Source organism: Cyrtonyx montezumae, unplaced genomic scaffold, assembly GCF_038088225.1.
Source record: "Cyrtonyx montezumae isolate F1298 unplaced genomic scaffold, pur_monq_1.0 scaffold_2, whole genome shotgun sequence".
Classification (NCBI taxonomy): Eukaryota; Metazoa; Chordata; class Aves; order Galliformes; family Odontophoridae; genus Cyrtonyx; species Cyrtonyx montezumae.
The window spans coordinates 27,983,561-28,003,840 of NW_027071936.1; the positions used below are offsets into that span (position 1 = coordinate 27,983,561).

The 20,280-nt window shown below is 41.4% G+C and overlaps 2 protein-coding genes across 2 annotated transcripts; one reads left to right on the forward strand and one right to left on the reverse strand.

Annotated features, from left to right (window-relative positions):
- Positions 1-8,273: 8,273 nt before the first annotated feature.
- On the reverse strand, positions 8,274-16,040 carry SARAF (store-operated calcium entry associated regulatory factor). Its single transcript, XM_065736718.1, has 6 exons — positions 15,903-16,040; positions 15,447-15,619; positions 13,671-14,061; positions 11,698-11,806; positions 10,237-10,334; positions 8,274-9,737 (listed from the first exon to the last, which is right to left on the reverse strand). Exons 1-6 carry the CDS (start codon positions 15,982-15,984, stop codon positions 9,712-9,714), a joined length of 879 nt encoding a protein of 292 aa, XP_065592790.1. The 5' UTR covers positions 15,985-16,040; the 3' UTR covers positions 8,274-9,711.
- A 91-nt stretch (positions 16,041-16,131) lies between these two features.
- On the forward strand, positions 16,132-19,989 carry LEPROTL1 (leptin receptor overlapping transcript like 1). Its single transcript, XM_065736701.1, has 4 exons — positions 16,132-16,210; positions 16,406-16,481; positions 17,387-17,573; positions 18,624-19,989. Exons 1-4 carry the CDS (start codon positions 16,195-16,197, stop codon positions 18,738-18,740), a joined length of 396 nt encoding a protein of 131 aa, XP_065592773.1. The 5' UTR covers positions 16,132-16,194; the 3' UTR covers positions 18,741-19,989.
- Positions 19,990-20,280: the final 291 nt, after the last annotated feature.

Consider the following 20,280-nt stretch of genomic DNA (forward strand, 5'->3'; position numbering starts at 1 on the left):
ATGCCAGCCATTCTTGCAAATCTTCTCGAATGACCCTACCTATACTTATATGTCTCTGGTTCCTAAAGGCATGCTCATCCAACATAACTATCAGTGCCTGACTGTCGTTTTCTTCACCCAGAAGTAGAGTGTGATGTAGTAAATGCTGTGGATTTCTTCGAATTACTCTAAAATCTTAATCTTGGGTCCTTCTGAGTGTCTTTCTCCTGCTTCCTGGCTCTCAGAACGGTTTCTCTTGCTTTCAGTTGGGATGTCTGGATGAAAGCTACCCTCTTGTTAATACAGGCTGAGCTTGTCATCTCCTCTTTTGGCAGCGATTTAGTCCCACTTTCTGGTGCATTACAGCTATCTATCCCTCTTCCTAGTTGCCTTTTCACCTATAGTTCTTTGGTCAATGCTCTCCTTACCAACACAAAAGATTTGTTCCCCGGTGAAAAGCTCCTTTGAGCTCTGAGTATCGCCCCTAAGTCAAGCCTGAGCCATTCACAAGCCCCCTTAACTCAAGGGCTGCTCCATCACATTTATAGGCTAAAACTCAAGTTACACAACCCATTAGCGGCTCCAGCAGTCAAGTGCTGTCAGTTCTCCAGCGCTTTCCAAAAATCCCACATGTGCACCCCAAGAAATCGTAGCAGCGCACGGAAGTGGCTGCAGCAAGTATTTTGTGGTTGGAATGCTTTCAGGCGGCTTGAATGTAGATAATTCTGCAGTGAATGTGTACTCTGAAAGAAATGAGCCACATCAAAGGTTGTACTGTCTGCAGAATAATAAAAAAAATAAATGCAATAGTAAATAAAAACTTCTGCCAAAACAAGAAACTTTTAACTATAAGATGGATTGTTTCCATTCTGGATGAGCTGGGGAGCAGGGAGTTGGAACTGGGTTTGTAATAGAAAACATACTTCAATATTCACATCCCTCTGTTACAAAAATAAAGGCAGTGCATTTATAACACTTAAAGAATTTAAAATTATTTGAGATTCCCAAGAGAACTTTGTTTTTTTTCCTTTGTGGATAATTTCACAACCGGTTTTGACATAGGTGCCCTTTAGGTTCATTCCATGTTAAGGCTTTTTTGTACGGTCTGGTTTCCCTCTGTTTTGTTTTTAATGACCAGATCTCTCATGCTTATCTGGAAACATCGCTGTTAATGTTATCTTAATAGTACTTAAACGTCTGCTTACACAGAGACCTATTCATCTTTTTGAAAGACATTCTGACCAGATTTCTCAGCTTCTGTACTCTGCAAGTACACCGATTTGCCCTATCTGCTCATGTTAACGTTCTAGAAATGTGTTTATGTTTACCGTGTTCTAAAATAACTTAAATGTTAATTGCTTTGCCACCAAGAAAATACACATTCCCAACACTTTCTTAAAAAACACTCTTTTCGGGGCATCACAGCATACACACGCTCTACAATAATGCACTCAGATGAGGCCATTTCTTTTTTGTTTGTTCTCCATGGCTACTTATATCACAGCTGGTGTGTGAAGGTCATTGTGGGCCAAAGTTCCAGCCCTGTGCAGCACCACCTAACTTTCAGAAACTCTGGCTTTAATAACTTTGGAAAAGCTCTTTCTGCAACTTTTAGAATATGTTCTGTCACGATGATCTTCACTAATTGAATAAGCTATTGCTTTCAAGCAGTAGAATAAAATTCGGTGACTGTCCTTTGCAAAATGTCTTTTGACTTTCATGTGTCCGAAATAAAATGCTTGTTAAAAAAAAATAAGTACAAGAGAGGCAGTTACACGGTAGCCCCAGACACTTTCCAAACTAGCCTGAATCAACCATGCAGCCAGCAGCAAAGCCATGCCATCCAACTCATGGCCATCATTGCAGAATCTTATTCCAACAGGAAAGTTTCAGCATCCATGCGGCAAATACGATAAAGAAGACATCAAAAATACCTTCCCCAAAAGCTCCTCTTTCATCAGCAGATTCAGCTTCTGTCACCTTGAAGGGCTGGTGGAAACACCACTTTAGCTTTTGAGCTACCCCTGCTGTCTAAAAAAGGGCGTAATTCAGGGTCAGTTTGCTCCAGAAACAGCAGTTAGCCAGACTTAGCTGCTCTTTATTAGCTCTTTCAGAAAAGCACACAGAACAGATTGCATTTGTTGTGGTTTTGCTGCCTTCTTGAATGGCAGTGGATACTGTGAAAGAGGCAAATTTCTGTTTGCTTCAGAGAAGACATAATTTCATGGAGTGTGAAATTCCACACTCAGATAAGGCAAATACTTCTGGTAAGCTTTTACTGAAACTTCCTTTTCTACTTGCAGGGCAACCCATTTCTGTACAAGCAGCAGATATAAGGTATTACTATGTTTTACACTGTATTTTTAAAACAATCTTTGAGTCCTATAGTAAGTAAACCTGTTACAAGTTGTTGTGGCCGTGATTTGGCCAAGAAAGGTTGAGTATCAGGAAAAGGTTCTGCACCAGAGGTTGGTGGGCATGGAACAGGCTGCCCAGGACAGCAGGCACGGCTCCAGGCTGCCAGAGTTCAAGAAGCATTTGGACAGTGCTCTCAGACACAGGGTCTGATTTTTGGGTGGTGCTGTTGAGGAGCCAGGAGGTGGACTCGATGGTCCCTGTAGGTCCCTTTCAACGCAGGTTGGATATTCTTTGAAGCAGTATACCCAGTGTTTGGGTGCCTGTCAGAACCACCGCCACTCATCTCAAAGCAAAAACACATTCTGTCAAGACCCGTCTGTTTTGAGGTGTTACGAACAGATAATTTTGTGCCTTCAGATCACACTAGGGGTGGCATCTCCTGTCCATGTCACTGCTCCTTTCTGCTGGATCAGGCCCTTTGTCCTTCTGTAGGCTGCACCAAGCCACACCAAACCAGCACAAACCCTATAAACACACAGTTTGGCTAATGCGGTAGAAACATGATCATGCAGCAGTCACGTCTGATCCAGATAAAGCACGTATTGCCTGCGGTATGCAGCCAAGCGTGAGCGATCACGGGTTGCAGCCTGCACGCAGGGCAGATAGCACAGCAACAGGTGAACCACTGGCTGACCAGCAGCTGTGATTCTGAACTGGGCAGTCACCTGCCTGAGTAAACAGCACAGAGCTAATTCAGACTCGGTGAACTTTGGCAGAGTGTAGGTTTTGGCTAAGCTCTCAACTGGAAGAGCAGAAGCTTGAGAGATGAAGAAGCTTAAGCAGAAGCTGAAATGAAATGCTTTCAGAAGAGTCCCTGAATCCAGCAGCTCCAATTTATGTGTCAGTTTCCAGAAGACTACAGGGCACAGCAACGAGAGCCTCAACAAGCCAAGTACTGCAGATCATCTACACTCAAATCTATAGCTGAAAACTGTGCTATCATCAGGTGTCAGAGGGGGCATCACACCCAGGAATCCTAGCATCACACCCAGGAATCCTAGCATCAAGCCCTGCACAGCCCTTTCCTGCCTCATGCAGGGAGATTAATTTGCCAGGCACTATGTCGAGGGGCAGTTAATTTTGTACTTGTGTAAGTGCCACAACCTGAGCAGAGGTGCAGCTGCCCTGCTTAAACCCAGTTTTAATCGTCTTTCTGCTATGGAAGCAGAAGCTGTGCTGCTGTAACTGGATCCTCTCTACAGCAGCTGAATCTGAAGGAGGGCATCTTTTGTCTCGGGGGAGCGCAAAGTAAGGAACAGCGCTTCTGGTATTTGACAACAGTTCTCTAGATGAGCAGTTGTTTCTTAAGCAATAGCCCTCTTTGTTGTTTCCCCTGCCACTGGCTAATCGACAGCGACAGGGATTATGTAGGGAGGAGAGTGCATGTAATGGGGACATCAAAGCCAATTATTGGGTAAGAGGAACAATAACGGAGGAAGGCTCTATTCAGAAAGAATACGTGTTTATGTAGTGAGGCTTAGCCTTTCTCACTGCGATCCTGTGCCGTGGTTTTTTGTTTTGTTTTGTTTTCTTTCATTCCCAGCTCACGCTGGACGTCTGTTCTCAATAACTCCCGCTGAGAAGAGTCTGGCTTATTCACGTCAGGTTCAGCAGTTCCACCTAACTTTCCAAACCACATCTGTTTTTAACCCACCATCCACTTTTCACTGGGCTTCCTATGCCTGCTGGCTCGAAGCATACACATTCGGCACGCTCACCCCATCCTTCATTACATCCTCTCTTCCTCCTCCTCCCTCCCTCAGTCATACCTTCTCCAGCATGAGCCCATCCTCTCCACCTGCTGCAGCACAAGCTCCAGAAAATACTGAACCCTGATGCTGACCCCGATTCCAGGAACAGGAAGAATCAGAGGATGGACAGAAAGGAAGAGGAGGGTACCCTGAATCGTGTAGCAGAACTGGAAAAAAAAAAAAAAAAAACAAGACAAAACACGACAGTATTTCGATGAGAAAGCAGTACCACTTTGTCAATTCAAAGTAACTGTTCCCCAGTTTCCACCAGCTTTCCACCCTCTGCACTGGTGTGACTGTATTGGCAGGGAAAAAAAGGAAAACGTAGTCTAGGTACACATAAAAACTGTGCGTCCTTCCCACTTCACCTCCAGCAAACTGTTTCATCGACAGAAACCACGTCTTAACAGCATGAAACAATTTCTCAGAATCAATTACTCTCTTGTGCACTTCCCAAGAGTTCCCAGGCTTTTCTGAAAGATGAACTCTTTATGACGCTGTGGCTTCCAGCGCTCGTAAAGCTCCACAGGGCAGAATACACATTTACCGCCTGGAAAAAGCCCCTGGTTAGGGTTTTCACTTCTCTCCTCACAGTGTGAGCAGTGGGGTTGCAGCACAGTTTCAAGACAATCACAGCCAAATAAGCACAACACCAGTTAAAAGCGCTGATTTAACTGCTCATCTACGTCAGTTTCAAAACCCAGTTAAGAGTGCATTCCTCTTGGTTCTTTACTCTTGAATTCCTGTTCAGCTGATGTCAGCCTAACAAAAATCTGCCCATAAGGTGAGAAAAGAAACAGGAAAAACCACATCACACCCCTGCCCCCACGTTTTTGTCCCAGCAGCAAGGTGTTATGGAAAGCTGGTGTAGCAAGGAGAAAGCCTTCTAGGGAGAAACGATGCCAGTTAATGAGATGAAGTTATCTGGGGATTTCTGAGCCAATTACAGCATGCCTCCCTCCCTGAGGTACTTACCTTTATTCTCATCTTTTCGCTTGTGACCTTTACAGGGTGCTATAGTAAGCAGTTTCATAAACCAAACACAGGATTCTGAGGTGCAACCATCACTGTGCCAGCAAGACTGTGAAAATGCATGGTTAGGACTAAAGCCGTGTCCCATGGCAAGGATGGAAAGGAAGAAAATGTCAGTGACAGCCAGACCCAGCAGCTGAATTTATATGCTGCTCTTCTAAGTCATGTACAGATTTGGAGTGTGCTGCAGACAGTACGAGAATACTCTCCATCATGTTGATTGGCTTTACCAGTGCATCCAACATTTTCTAAAGATCTCTGGCTGTTTTCCAAAGAATGCTGTCTGTTCCTAGCAATATAAGAGTCAGCATCTGTCCAAATCTTAATTTTTCTTTAGCAGCTGCAACAGCTTAACTAAAGGGTATGAGTTACTATCTTGAGCAAAATTGCTTTCGAGATTCAAACAGTCTTCCTCTCCCAATCTATTTGCAATGTTTCAGCTCTGCTCACTCAGTTATAGCCTAAACCACAGCTTCTCATAAATAAATAAATAAATAAATATTCCGCCTATTAAGAAAGACAATATGTAGATTTAACCAAACAACTGTGTCAAGAGAGCATCAAACACGCAGCCTGACTGGCTCTGTAACATCATTACAAGGCCATGAGATTTGTCTACATAAGGAAAGCAACATTTCACTGCTGACAGTAGATGTCAGCAGCAGGCACCCTTCCACTGGTGTTGAACCAGGCATCTCTGCCTTGAAAGCAAAGGCAGAAGCAACTTTCTAAGCTGCTTTGGCCTACTTTGAGCAGATTCTGACCTCAAATTCCAAGAGGTCAGCTTGTCAGCTATGTTTCCAACCACATGAATCTCCCTACTGACCCAACTTTACCCGTTAGTGATACAATTTCTTTGCAAGCTGTTTATCAAATTACAAGGAGCTCTAACCAGATCTGACCTTATTAAACACAAAGCCTGTTGCAGTTCTAAGTATCTCGTTCTCATTGAAGTAGCACAGAAAGCACTGGTAGCACTGCATAAACCCACAGAATAAAGTACTCTCACTCTTGAGGTACAAAATAAAATGCTGATGAAGTGTTCTCATTGTGAAGATCAGATTTACAGAGCCATTCCACTTCAATATATTTCAACTACAGTGATTAGGGATTACAGCATTTACAGAAGCATGTGAACTCTTCAAACATACACCTGCCTGTAGTGTATGGCATTATGCCTACAAGGTCGCTAAGCTAGCAAACACTAGGCCAGCTGCCTGGTCATAGAATTCTTAGTCATTCCTAAGGTAAGATGGATAGGCTGTTCTCAGGTCTTCTAATAGATGCTAGTTCAACGGCCCTTAATCTGCTGTAGTAACTACCTGCCAGTATCCTAGACAGAACAAGTTCTTTTCACAGCTACAATGCCCACAAAGTTCAATTCACAGCCTATAAGTTTGTTTGCTCTATTGATTTTTCTCTCAACCTTCTGCAGCCACTCACATCTCAGTGTACTTTTTGCAAGTACTTGTCACTTAATTACTAAAGAAACATTGACACTCCCGCAGAAAAAGAGGAAACTGCGAGACAAAAGACAGGGAGATAAGAAATACAGACTGATGATTATTGTCACTAGCATTGCTAGAGCACAGCTGCAATAGAAAAGTAGCTACCAGAAAGCTAAAACTACTGTAGCCACAGAATACTGGAAAACAGAGAATAAGCTGCAGAAAATGGTTTCAGATAGATATGCCAAGATACGTAGCCTCTCCCAAGCAGCACTTTACCCCAAACTGCCCTCACAGGTAAGGAAAGAGAACTAGTGGTTGAATGTTTCACTAAGCGTAACATCAGACAACATAATCTGCTGGTATAGAATTTGTCCATATTAGAGGTGTGTGTGTGTGTGTGTGGTTTCACTGCCTGTGGACAGCTAGAATACTTCTGCACAAGAATCACTGGTTGATAAGTACTCTGAAAACACTGACAAATACGGCCAATTCTCTTTAATAAAGGTGGGAAAAATAGAACACTTATAATTTGTCCTAAGTACAGACTGCACAAACGTTGCATTATCAGTTTTTACATGCCTGGGCAGGCAAGTAGCATTGTTTGCTACTTTACTCTAGCAATCCCTCAGTGAAACAGCACCTACTGCTGGAAATTCTGCCACGTAACTTTACTTCTCTTTTGGAACTTAGCGATATGAAGTTACGGGCACAGAACATTAGAAGAAAAAACAACAACAAAAAAAAGCACAAGAGATAGCATCTCACCTTGTTGAGAAATCTAACACATATCTTGTGCCCAAAAGAGCAACAAGCCGTATAGCTGAACTGCTGAAGTAGCCAGATGTGACCCAGAGCTGAGTCACAAGACAGTGACAGGCAATGCTTATCTCTGTGTGCCTTTCTTCTTTCATCACATGCTTCAGAGGAAGTCATCTGTAAAACCAGAAGCTTCATTCCTGTAATAAGCTTTGGCTTTGTGTGAGGGTGTAAGAGTATGAGCAGTACCATTTCCAGCAGAATCACAATTATTACACAAGTGTTTAACATTTTAAACATCCATACATGCCTTCTAACTATGAAGTTAACAGTGTTACCAAAACTATCCAGGAGCAGAAGGCAGATGTTCAAAGAAGTGAGATCACGTTCTCACATGAATATGTACTCATAGCTGCATTCCACAAGTCTTAGTAAAGAGACTTACTAACATCCACAGACCTCACTTTAACCTTAGATTAGTACAGATCGGTAGGCTATGTCTCTAGTCAGAGATGACACATTTGCAATATGAGAAGTAGATCTGTCAGCTCCTGCCCCAGCCTAGATTCTTGCTATATTGGCAACCAAGAACAGAAGCAGTGATCATAACTTCAACTAATCACCTTGTAAAGCTGGGAACTTATAACACGACAGAGCTTTTCTGCAGACTTGGAAGTGAAACTGTGTTTTACAAGAACACTAACTCCTTTATGTGGTTGAATATTTTGTTGTTGAAAACTCAATCAATAGAATAACTACTTACAGTACTGCTTTGAGATTAAATACACAGCTAAGGAGAAAGGATGTTATTACACAACAATCAAGACATTGCTGAGACACCATCAACTCCAAAGAAAAGCTAATGCCATTCCCACAGGCCTCAAGCTACTGCTTTAAATAAGAAATACTCTTTATTCACTTATTTTTATTACTTCACCAAATAGAATGGAAAAAATATCCTAAAACAAGTTCAGCAGACTCACCAGGTTTATGCATCAAAACAGATTCATACAGGATATAAATACACACAAAAAAAACATCCAAAACTTTTTATAACACATTATTGAGATCACTTCAAACTACTCAATTAGAAAATAATCCAGTTATATTGATTTAGTAATTAGTTGGTGAGCAGAGTACTGACTGTTGAAAGCTTCAGCTCAGATTACAAACAAGCAAGAACTCCACAATTAAAATACATTGCTATACTTGGCTGCAAAGATTTACCATATGATCCTTCTCACAAGACAAAACCTTACAGTGTGCCCTCTTTGCCTTTGCAATGAGCATCTTCAGCTTATCATGCCCTGGACAGGACATCTAGCAGGAAAGACAGGAGCTGAGATACAAGCCAGTTCACATCTGACAGTTTCACAGTATTACTGACAGCCACAGTACAAAGAAAATGGCAGTAGGAGCAAAGCACCTGCAGTCACCTTAATTTAAATTACCTGTCTTCCATAAGAAAAATCCCAAATTAGACAAAGAATCATAGAATCATTTGAGTTGAAAGGGACCCTTAACAGTCACCTGGTCCAACTCCTGTGCAACACGGACACCTACAGCTATACCAGGTTGCTCAGAGCCCCACCTATCCTGGCCTTTAACGTCTCCAAGGTCACAGCATCCAGCAGACCCCTGGGCCAGGAACCATACTGATTCACTTCAGGCTAGAAGAGCCCCAGATTCACATGGCCGCTTAAATTAACTCTGAAACATGGTGTAGCTCAAGTCTGAATGTCCCAATAATCACACAGCACAGAGAAACATAAACATTGCTCTCTCTAGATGCATAGTTTTACTCTTTTCCACTAAGGAAAACCCTCCTCTGACTAGTTGATTGCACTGAGAATAATATTCACATGAATTTTAAAAGACATGCAAAAGCAGTTTCAAAGAACAGTGGTCTGTAGGTGCTGTCTAATGTCTAATCATGCTCTTTCAGACTCCAGATTACAAAAAAAAAAAACAACAAACCCAAACAAAACAACCAAACTCACAGAAATCCTGCATTAAGTGAAATTAAGCCCAGACCAATAAAGAGTTTACCATAAACCCTCATATATAAGCAACCGTAACATAATTTGATTCAATGAGGATGAGTTTATTTTGTATTTTCCAAGAAGCAGCTGTTGTGGCGAAATAGCAGACGCTCCAGTACAAGTACACAATAGAGAAGGTTCACGTTTCCACATGGGAAAGAGAGCAGTTATTTGCCTAGTTCTTCACAACTCTTTTCACAGCCACTACTACTGATGAAAAAGGGGTTAGTACAGAGGAAGATGATTTAGTCCAATGACTCAGATGTAATAACACCAAGGATTTTATCTCCGCTTTGTGCCACCAAACCCTGCAAGGAAAGAAACATCTCAGATCCATCACAGCCATTCTGATTCGTTCTCTGCAATTCTATAAGGCTAAGCTCCTAAGCAAATCTATAGGCTAAAGCTCCTAAAGACGACAAGTCAAAACTTCTGCATAAATGACAAAAAGAAGCATTAGCTGTGGACTGACTGGCTTGAAAAATATTCTTTGCAGACAATCCTTCTTTTGTTGTTTTGTTTTATGTATGTATGTTTACTAGAGAAGGGCGTGCTACTAATACATGTCTCAAAGGAGAAAGTCTTAATCTTGCAGATAGAGACCACTCTAATATGGGTGGTACTATCCTCACTGTAGGTATGCACACAACACTGCTCTGCTTCTAGAAATAGTTACGTGCTCATCTATACTCAAGTCTTGACCAGAATAAAACCAGGAATGCTTGCTGAACCTCACTTAACATCTGTGCATTTTGCACAGATCGAAGTTTCTCAAGCTTCAGGAGTTTAAAAGGTCTTGTGCCTTACCAGATGCAGTTCTTGTACTGCTGCCTTGTGTGGAATTGCTGGACTGCCTGTGCATTGGATCTGCCCATGTACTGAAATATGAGGAGCGTGGCTGTGCTCTGGTAAGAGAAACAGAAAAGGAAAAAGAAAGCCTAAAAAACCGTGGACCAAAGACTGTCTTCAAAGAAAAGGTTAGAAAACTTGTTCATGTGTTTGAACTCAAACATGTTTTGAGGACATTAATCTTAAATAAGAGGCCACTGAAACTAGGGGGTGAACATCAAGGGACCTGTAAAATAAAAAATACATACACAGTGCATAAATATAAGTACCACGTATTAAAATACTTAACTATCAAGTCAAGCAACCTTCAAATGTATCCTAACTTTTAAAAAATCTTAGTGAGGTTAGCCCAACAGAACAAGATCTGACCTTTCATCCCTTACACTTCAAAGTTTCATTCAAAGTGAAATTATAGACTATTTCTACTGTTGATGAATTACTGCCTAGGTGAACGTTATTTGATTTCTGAGACAAAGTCTGCACAGCGAACACTTTATACCTCAAACTTTCACTTCTTAATAAAGGGGCAATCTGGTAAGTCATCTGTTGTTACCACGAAGATACTTTACAGAGAAGGAAAGATACTTCACTACTCCTGCCCACATGCCCTTATTCCCAATTGTAAGAACTAAATGTGACTATTGAATTTGTTATATTATTAGGTTCCTAGGAAATTAGGCTTGATACACATGTAATTCTTGGACAAATACAGGAAACTGCTTGCATTCTGAGAAGTTGCTGCAGAAGCTAATGTATTTTCTCTAGCAAAGGCTAAAACAGCAGCAATTGCAACACTTAAACTGTTTCCTTAAGAGTGATGCATCTTTAGTGGTGTATGGCAATGACCCACAGCTACTTAGTTCAGCACTGAAATGGCATTTGAATGTTGTCCATGTTGTTTTTTCCAAAAATGCAACTTACTCATGACTTACAAGCCCTCTGGAAAACCACATATTTTGGATTTCCATACATAAGTCATTAGAGACTGGAGAGTTAAGACAGTTTAGTCTGACTGCACTAAGTATTGCAGAAGAGCAAGTGCCACCCATACTAACTTCAGGAGAGATGACACCGACATAAGAGAACTATTTACATGTGGTTTTATGCTTCATGTTTTTATATGTATTTTAAAGCAGCCTGCATACTGATTGTTCAAATGTTTATTATAATTTTGAAAGCCATGAGGTCAGGTCAGAGAGTGCACTTAAAGCAGAATGAAGAACCTTAGGAACTTGAGTATTTTCTCCTCAAGAAAGGTGCTCAGAATATCTTTGCTACAGACTGCACCTCAAAGCTGTTCTAGAGGTAGGATTTTAGAGCTTGAATGATACACACCTGAAAACTTACAAACAATATAAATGTACATGATATGCCAGCCGAAATCTTGTATATTTAAATTCTGACAGCATTTTATTTTACCTCTGACTGCCAGCCAAGTAGCCTAACAAGCCTCCTGCTCCTAATCCAGTCCAAAATCCTGGTCCCGAATTGGTTTCATGACTGGAACGAGTCCCAAAGCCGTTGTCACCTTAAACCAAATGGAAAAAAGAAATATCAGTTAATAGCACTTACTCCTCAGGTTGGCTGTTGCAATAAGGCTCTCATATCTTAAACATAGCGGCAAATTAGAAACTAAGCTCTTCTTGACTTCAACTGATTCCTGATCAAGCTCGTCCTGAAAGGTAGTCTCAACGTTTCAAAAGCAGAAACAAACTAACAGAGGTAAAGATTTTCACGTCAGAAATAAAATTTCACTCTTTTTCACAGTCTCCATGTTTGGAAAACACATCAGAGCCTGCAGATTTTATAAACAGACAGGGTAGATTAATAAGGAACAGAAAACCAAGTACCATAAAACATTATGGAAGATTAATTCTGACTTACATTATCAGTTGAAATCAGACTTCTACATGTGACTTGATGTCACTGGGAGAAATATAAGCTCACCTTGGGACAAAATACCCATTAAACTATGGTATGTTAATCAGGGAGACAAACCAACTAATTTACCCAAAAGCACCATGGCTGAATGCTGATTCAGGAGTCTGCCTTTTTTTGTCAAAAAAAATCTAGAGTAAACATGTAGATCATGTCAAACTACTAAAAGAAGAAAGTAATTAATATACTCTAGCTAAATGAGTTTCACAGGGAACATTCTCTATGATGAGGGAATTTGAAATGAGGCAAGTTGAATGTTAAGAGGAATAAGTGAACTACCTTTGGTTTTCGTTATCACCCAAATTTTCAAAGACAGATGTGTGCCCTATACACTGAGGAATGCTTTTGCTCCATTATGAAAACAGAAGGCAGATAATTAATCCTCACGTGGCTCACACTATGCATTTTAAAGTTTCTCCATTTTCAGAATCAATCAAGAAAAGACATTTTCAAGCTCTACCCATGCTAGATTTCAGACTCTGTCCACTAGAAGTATGTTTGTGGAATTAAGTTACAAGGAACAGGATAGAAAAAAAGAAAGCAATCCTTCACTTTAAAATTAAAACCATGTGTACACTGAATGTTTGCTTTGATTTGCCTACGTCTAGTATGACAGAACCCTGTATGACCACCATAACGCCTCAGGTAAGTGGCACACATACAGAAGGTTACTCACCAGTGCACATACTAAATAGACAGGTTGTCTGAAATAACTACTTTGAAGTCCATTTACAAACTCACAAGTTAATACAGAACCTTAACCCCGCTCCCCTAATTTTCTGCTCCAGGTACATATGCTGAAGTGCTGCAAATGCCCCGCACAAGTTTATTGAGAAGAGTTGTACTGGCACCCCCTGTTGGCACGTGGTTTCAGCTAACCTGCACGAAGGCATTAACATTTGTTTGTTAACATTAATCAAAAGTTTACGTCTGAATATGTAAAATTTAATTCTTGCTATTTACTACTTCCAAGGACCACTCCTCTATCTCACAATAATTAATAAATAAATGAACGAATGAATGAGATCATGCATCTTGTTTCAAGGTAATTTGAGTGTCAAGGTCACAAGCATTACACATTTGCAAGGTTAAATGAATTGGTCAGGCACCAGATGAGAAAGAGTTTTACTTGCTTCTGACTACCTGATTGCAGTCACCAGTTTTCTGGGAAAATAAAAGAGGTGCACGTTTTCCTAGCAATCTCGTCACTATTTATATAATTTTCAATTCCAGATGAAAGAAGCACATGAGAAGCAGGTCTTGCGTAGACTGCTCTCTCTCTCCATTGGGAATTTAATCATCTGACCACTACAACTATAGCAATTCACCTGTTGTTAAACCAAGGATTGGTACACAACAGTCATTTCTAGCAAAGCAACACAACAGCTGAAAGAACATCCTGCAGGTAAGATAGTGCTTGTTTCTGAGCACTAAGACATGGCTTGTATTCCTACCTGTGAAGCTGGACTTAAAACCAGGAGGAGGAGATGCCTGATGACTCTGCCAGGAAGGATGAGTGAATCCATCGCTATCACCAAAACTCTGCTGGGGCTGTGGGTTACTAAGGAAGAACTTGTATACGCCAAAGGCAAGAATCAGTAGAACAATAACAAAAATTGCTCCAGCACCAGAATCAGAAGAATCCTTCGTTGATTGGTAATAGCCAGAACCAAAGCTTCCAGAATTCTTTGCTTTCCATTCACCTTCTTTCGTCAGCTCTAATCTGAACAGCAAACTGCAAGAACCTCTTAAGATGTAAGGATCATCTGGATAATTATAGCCTTCACAGCTCACTTCAATTTGTCCAAAACGAAGAGTGCTTTCCAAGTCTGCCTTGCACTCCCACTAAAAAACAAACAAAACCAAGTAGTAGCTATTCCTTCAGGAATGAAAATATCAGCCTGCATTCCCAAACATGATAGACAATGCTGTAATTCACAAGAAATCAGATAAAAGGCAACAGAATAAGGAATTTCTGAGCTCTCCTGTTCTGAAAAGGGCTTGGAATCTGAGAATAGCTAGGAACCTTTTTTAAAATTCCTCCAAGTTGAAGTGATTTAATTGTTTAGAACAGAGAAGTTACAAGTCAATTTCTTCACTGGACAAGTTTTTCAAGTATCCCTTCTTCAGGTAAAGCAACACTTCTAAAAATAACCCATCCCATCTCTGACAGTTACTTAAGAAATGTCTCACCCATGTAGACTTGATGACAGCTATAAAAATAGACCTTGGAAGCCTGAAAAGCAGCACATGTGATTATATTTATGTACAGACCAATGTAAAAACAAATCATGCGAGACATAACTAGGGATTCTAAGGTGACAATTGACAATAGATTAGGATTTTGCAAGTGAATATACGTTAACTTCTCAGTCTCACATTTCCTTGAGTCATCTGAACTTTGGTATCAACTCTACCTGCAACTAATATTAATTTGGAAACTATGTTTTTCAAAGTCTATAACTCAGTATAGCAGTACACACTGCAAATTCCAAGTGGGCTGTGCTTTTACAATACTAGATCAATTATGTCAATAAACTTCAGCTTTGATCCCTGTTCAGTCCATTGACAAAAGTGTAGGCAGCAACAAATAAAACAGCTCTTTATTAAACATAATTTATAGTTTAGCACCGAATATATGCTTCTCTATCATAGAATCATTTGAGTTGGAAAGGAATCTTAAAGGGAATTTGGTCCAACACTCCTGCAAGGAACAAGGACACCTACATTGGGTTGCTCAGAGCCTCATCCAGCCTGAGCTTGAATGTCTCCAGGGATGGAGCATCCACCACCTCTCTGTGCAAATTGTTGCAGTGCCTCATCATCCTGAAATCTAATTAATTTCAAAGTCATAAAAGTTTTGACTTACTTTTTAAACGAGGAGAAGTGACATAATTAAATACGTGTAATCCTTTCTGCTCTAGAAACTGTGAATACGTTCAGCAATACTGAAGCAAGAGCATCCTCAAGGATTTGCCTCAGTTTGGTTGTATAAATTCAAACAACATTTCAGCTAACATCAGCGAAGTGTTTTTACATTAAAGCCTTCATGGATAATCCATAAAGACACATACACACACGCACCATGTTTTCAGTACTCAGGGTAACCTTTAGCTGTTCTCTAATAGAAAGGGAAGTGATACTCTGGTCGATTACTTCCTCTTTCACAAGTTACCAGTTCTGCACGAGGAGGGCTCCACTCCAGTTTAACAAACTTTAACTGCTGTTACCTGTACATCGTAGCCGTCCCAGCCTCTGTTGTAGCACTGAACGACCTCAGGGATGTAGGAGCACCCAGCGCTGCCTCCAGTGCACTGAAGCTGAGGGACTGCAGCCGTGCGCCGTGCCGTGGTGTAGCGGCCCCGCTGCAGAGTGAGCACCTGCACGTCCCGCAGCAGGACCCCTGTAACGGGCAGCAGCGTGGTCAGCATAACCACATCCCACCACCCTACTCTCGCAAAGAGACAGGAACGGCTCGGAGCTCCCAACACCCCCCGCACGCTGTCCCAGCCGATGCCGCAGCCGAGCTAACGGCCGACCCGACCTCAGAGCCCCTCGGCGGGCTGCCTTCCCACAGCCTGCACCCCCAGACCCTCGCCCCACTGTCACAGCAACAGCGCAGCAGAACGAGGCTGCAGGCCCGCGGCTCGTCCCGCCGGCAGCCCCCAAGCCCCCGCAGCTCTCACCCTGCTGTTCCCAGCCCCGCGCGGTGCCGGCAGCAGCACAGAGAAGCAGCAAAAACGCAGGGACCGCCCGTCCGACCGCCATGGCAGCTCCACAGCCGGCCGACACGACTCGGCGCTTTCCGGCGCAGGGCGCTGCGCATCACCCGGCCGCGCCGGAACGGGCGGGGAAGCGGGCGGGGCACAGCCCGCGGCACGGGGCGGCAGCGCAAGCAGCGTGCGCGACACCTTCCCCTTCCGGGAGGGGGAAAGCTGTGACACAGTTCCGTTTCCTGGCAGCGGGACGCGCAGAGCGATGGCCGGCATCAAAGGTGTGCGGGGCGGGACGGCTGTAGCCCGCAGGCGATCGGGGGTGCGCGGGGAGACCCGGCCCGTGCACGGCTCTGGCGACAGAGACACAGAGCCAGCCCGGCTCCGGGACTCCTCCCCGCTTGTTTGCAGGCTGTGGCGGACGTGTCGTGCGGCTGATCGCAGTGCTCACCTGTTCTGCGTTTGTGTTTTCACAGCTCTCATCAGCCTGTCCTTCGGGGGAGCGGTGGGACTGATGTTCCTGATGCTGGGATGCGCCCTTCCTCAGTACAAGTAATGCGTCTGCTCCGCGTGCTCCGCGTCCTTTGCCATGTCTGGTTGCAGAGTGGTTTGGTTCATAATTAATGAGTGATTCATCTTGTGTGTGTGAGAGGCTCATCTCTACGGCGGGTAAAGCAGCATCTCACAACTGCAGCTGTCTTATTGATTCCGATCACTTTGTTTCCTAGAGGCAGGAAGCAATGCGCCGAGTGTGAGAAGTCAACCCCATGGGTTTGGTTATTTGTGGCTTAAATCACAGTCTTTCCTATTGACTTATTCAATATGAGATAAATATCAAATTCACTAGTTGTCATTTACAGTTTTCCATATATGTGACTAGTTTTCCTACGTTAGCTCTTTTCTACGGTAAAATCTAAGCTGGTGGCACAAAGCCTTAGCAGTGAGATTATTACACTGTCGTACTTCAAATAACATGATTTAATTTTCACTGCACTGACATATCTGGTGAGCTGTGAGCAATAAAAGATACGACGTTGAACAGATGAAGCCAAAACTATCTGTCACATGGTTTGGCTTCTGACTGTTGGCAGAGAACACTACTCTGATCCCATACATGTACTCAAACTTTACATGCAAAAATGAATTGAAGACTTTACAAAGGTCTCTGCAGTTCAGAAGCAAAGCTGACAGGTCAAACTTAGATCTTAAGATCATCATTTGCCTCACAAACATCCTCTGAATTAGGTCTCTGTTGCTACAGTTGAGGTCAGCTGAAGCATAAGTGTGGTATGTTGGATTTACGTCATTTTATTCCAAAGTGAAGGGATTGCTTTGTCTGGGCTTGTGTCTATCTTTGCCAAGTGTGGGAACTGGATGGGGAAAATACCTTAAATTGATTTTTGGGAAGAGTGGGAAGTAAATGAAGTTAACGTTGAATTTCCTTTTTTCTTTTTCAGCCAATACTGGCCACTGTTTGTTCTGTTTTTTTACATCCTTTCTCCTATCCCATACTGCATAGCAAGAAGATTAGTAGATGACACAGATGCGACGAGTAACGCCTGCAAGGAGCTAGCTGTATTTCTTACTACAGGCATTGTTGTCTCAGCATTTGGACTGCCTATAGTGTTTGCCAGAGCAGAACTGGTTAGTGCTACTTCAGTCTCTGAAAATATTCTTTGATAGGAAGCATTTTTTTTAATTAACTGAAGGTAGAACTGTGATGCACTGGGCAACTTCTATAAATATGTACTGAAGATGCTTGAGGTGGAAATGGGAGTTCCTTCAGGGAAAAAAAGAAAATCTTAGAAATGAAAGTATGGCAAAAAAAGATATATTTGCTGATTGCTTTATGTGGTCATAGAATAAACTCTAACATGCTATGTGCAGTAAAAAATGAGCATGATAACTTAGTAGGCAAGTAGACAAATACAGAAGTTCACAGAATACCTTGAAGGCAGTTGGTAGAATAATTGAGTTAAAGAAGTCTGAATATAACAGTGCATTTTACTACTCACTGTGAAGGACATGTGATTTTTTTCTTAATCTTCTGATTTATCATTATAATGTCTTTCCCAATGCATGACTTTCCACTGATGTCCTTTAAAAGACGACCTTGTTCACTTGAATTTCTGAGAACACTAAAGCAAAAACTATAAAATGTGTGTCTCAGTCAGGAACAGACCAGCCAGTCAGTTTGAATGCCTCACACCCTTTGACTACTCTCCTTGGAAAACATTCAGCTTTGTTTTTCATTATTGTTACTTGTACATCTGCTGATATTTTACAGGCCTCTATCCTTGCCTGTCTTCAAAGCAAACAAACAAAAAAAACCAACCAAACCTAACCAACAAAAAAAAACTTCCCATGGCTAGCAAGTATAGCTGGGGCTTGCAAAAATTTGCTGCTGTTGCCTAGACTCATTTTACTGTTTCTGGATATAAAACAAAATGTCCTTGCCTGTTAGCCAGCACTTTGAACCGGGCTAGAAGAAAGCGTAGTGCTGCTTGGCTGACTATATCATTTGGTCAGGCCCGTTAAGGTAAGCCAAACCCAGCCTTCTTGGCATAATGACCATTGTCTTTCATTGTGGATCTATTGCTGAATTTTTGTCATTAACATGACATCAAGATGTTACATTTTGTCTTGTCAGTGTTTGGCTCAGGGTATATCTAACTAAATTCCACTTGTTCACAGATTTACTGGGGCTCATGTGCGCTTGTTCTTACGGGAAATACAGTCATCTTCGCTACGATCCTAGGATTTTTCTTGGTCTTTGGCAGCAACGATGACTTCAGCTGGCAGCAGTGGTGAAAGGAAGATAGAGAACTATCATAGACATCTTGTCATTCAGTGGCCATCCATACAAATGAGAGAATGGGCAATAAAGAGAAGTAGTGTAGCAAGCCTCTCCAGTATTCTAGACACCCCTTTTTCACCTTGTTTGTTCTGAGTGTACTACTGTTTTAATGATGGGTTTCTAGGTTTTTATCAAGTGAGAGAGCTGATTTCATTTTTACCTTCGGTATGTTTTTAGGTGCTCTCTTGGTTAAAATAGTCGTTCGTGTTCTGTTCAGTGTTTATGTGAAGCTTTAAAGCTGAAACAAGAATGTTAAAACATGGTTTCAAAGCAAGTTTAAAGTTGGTTGGGTTTTTTTAGCATTAATACAGTGCTTCAATTTTTTAATGTGATTAAATTATAAGCTGAACTGAGGTAAGCAATTGTACACTACCACTGTCAGTTACAGATACACAGCTTGTTATAATTTTAGAAGAGGCAAGGGTGAGGGTGTACCAGTTACAGACTTTTTCTTCTGCCTGTACCTCAGACTGGGTGATGAATGTTGATAGCCTTCATGTAAGGAAAAGGCTGAGAAGCAGGTGGAGTTATTTGGGAAGAATCCTAAATTTAAGCACCGCTTGCACTTTACCTGCTTCGTTATCAATTTTTGTGTGGATGTGACATTCAAATACTCTGTAAATGTGGTAATATTATGACATGCAAAACCAAACTGCGTTGTAGGGGGAGGGGAAAAACAAGATATAAATTCCATTTTTTTAAAAACAAATATCTTTTGAATTCTATTTATAACTATTGTATGGTTCTGAGCTTTTATGTCAACTTTTTACCATGAAGAGGGTAAAATGTTCATTTATGGAACTACTGGTATGAGTTAATTTGAAGCATATACAAAACTTTTCTCCTTCGTCTTTTTAATTTATTTTATACATACCATGAATGGAATAAAACTTTTCAAATGTAAATTAAAACCTTATGTTAAACTTTTTTTAAGAGTGATTTTTTTTTCTTCTCCCCCTCCACACACTTTTTTTTTCTTCACACAATGCAGTTGATGCATGACTTTTGAAAGTCACTGGCTGAACTGATTTTACTGACTGCTCTAAAGTTCTTACACTATGAGTTAATAAGATTTAATGTTATGTCTGTAATTGTAGACTTGTGTTCTGTAAGATTACACACGTAGCTTCAAGTACTTAAGACATTTTTAGCATACCTCTCAATTATCTGGATTTTTTCATTAAAGAAGTTTGCCATTACACATTCCATCTTGAGACAGTGGATGAGTGCCAGTTAACCAAGTTCAGTTGTACCACAAAAAATGATAAACTTGATCAAATGTACTTCTAAGCTGTATTTAAAAGTTCTAAGAAATTTACTGTGCATATTTAAAAGCTGCTGATTTCTTAGCTGTTACATAACAGTCGAGCAGAATGAAAAGGCACGGCATAGCAGGCCTGAGCTGTAATGTTCGTACACATGTAAATAAAATACAAAGTTTGAATATCTGAATACAAATAGTAACCATAGCAATTTAAGTGATAGGATTGTGAA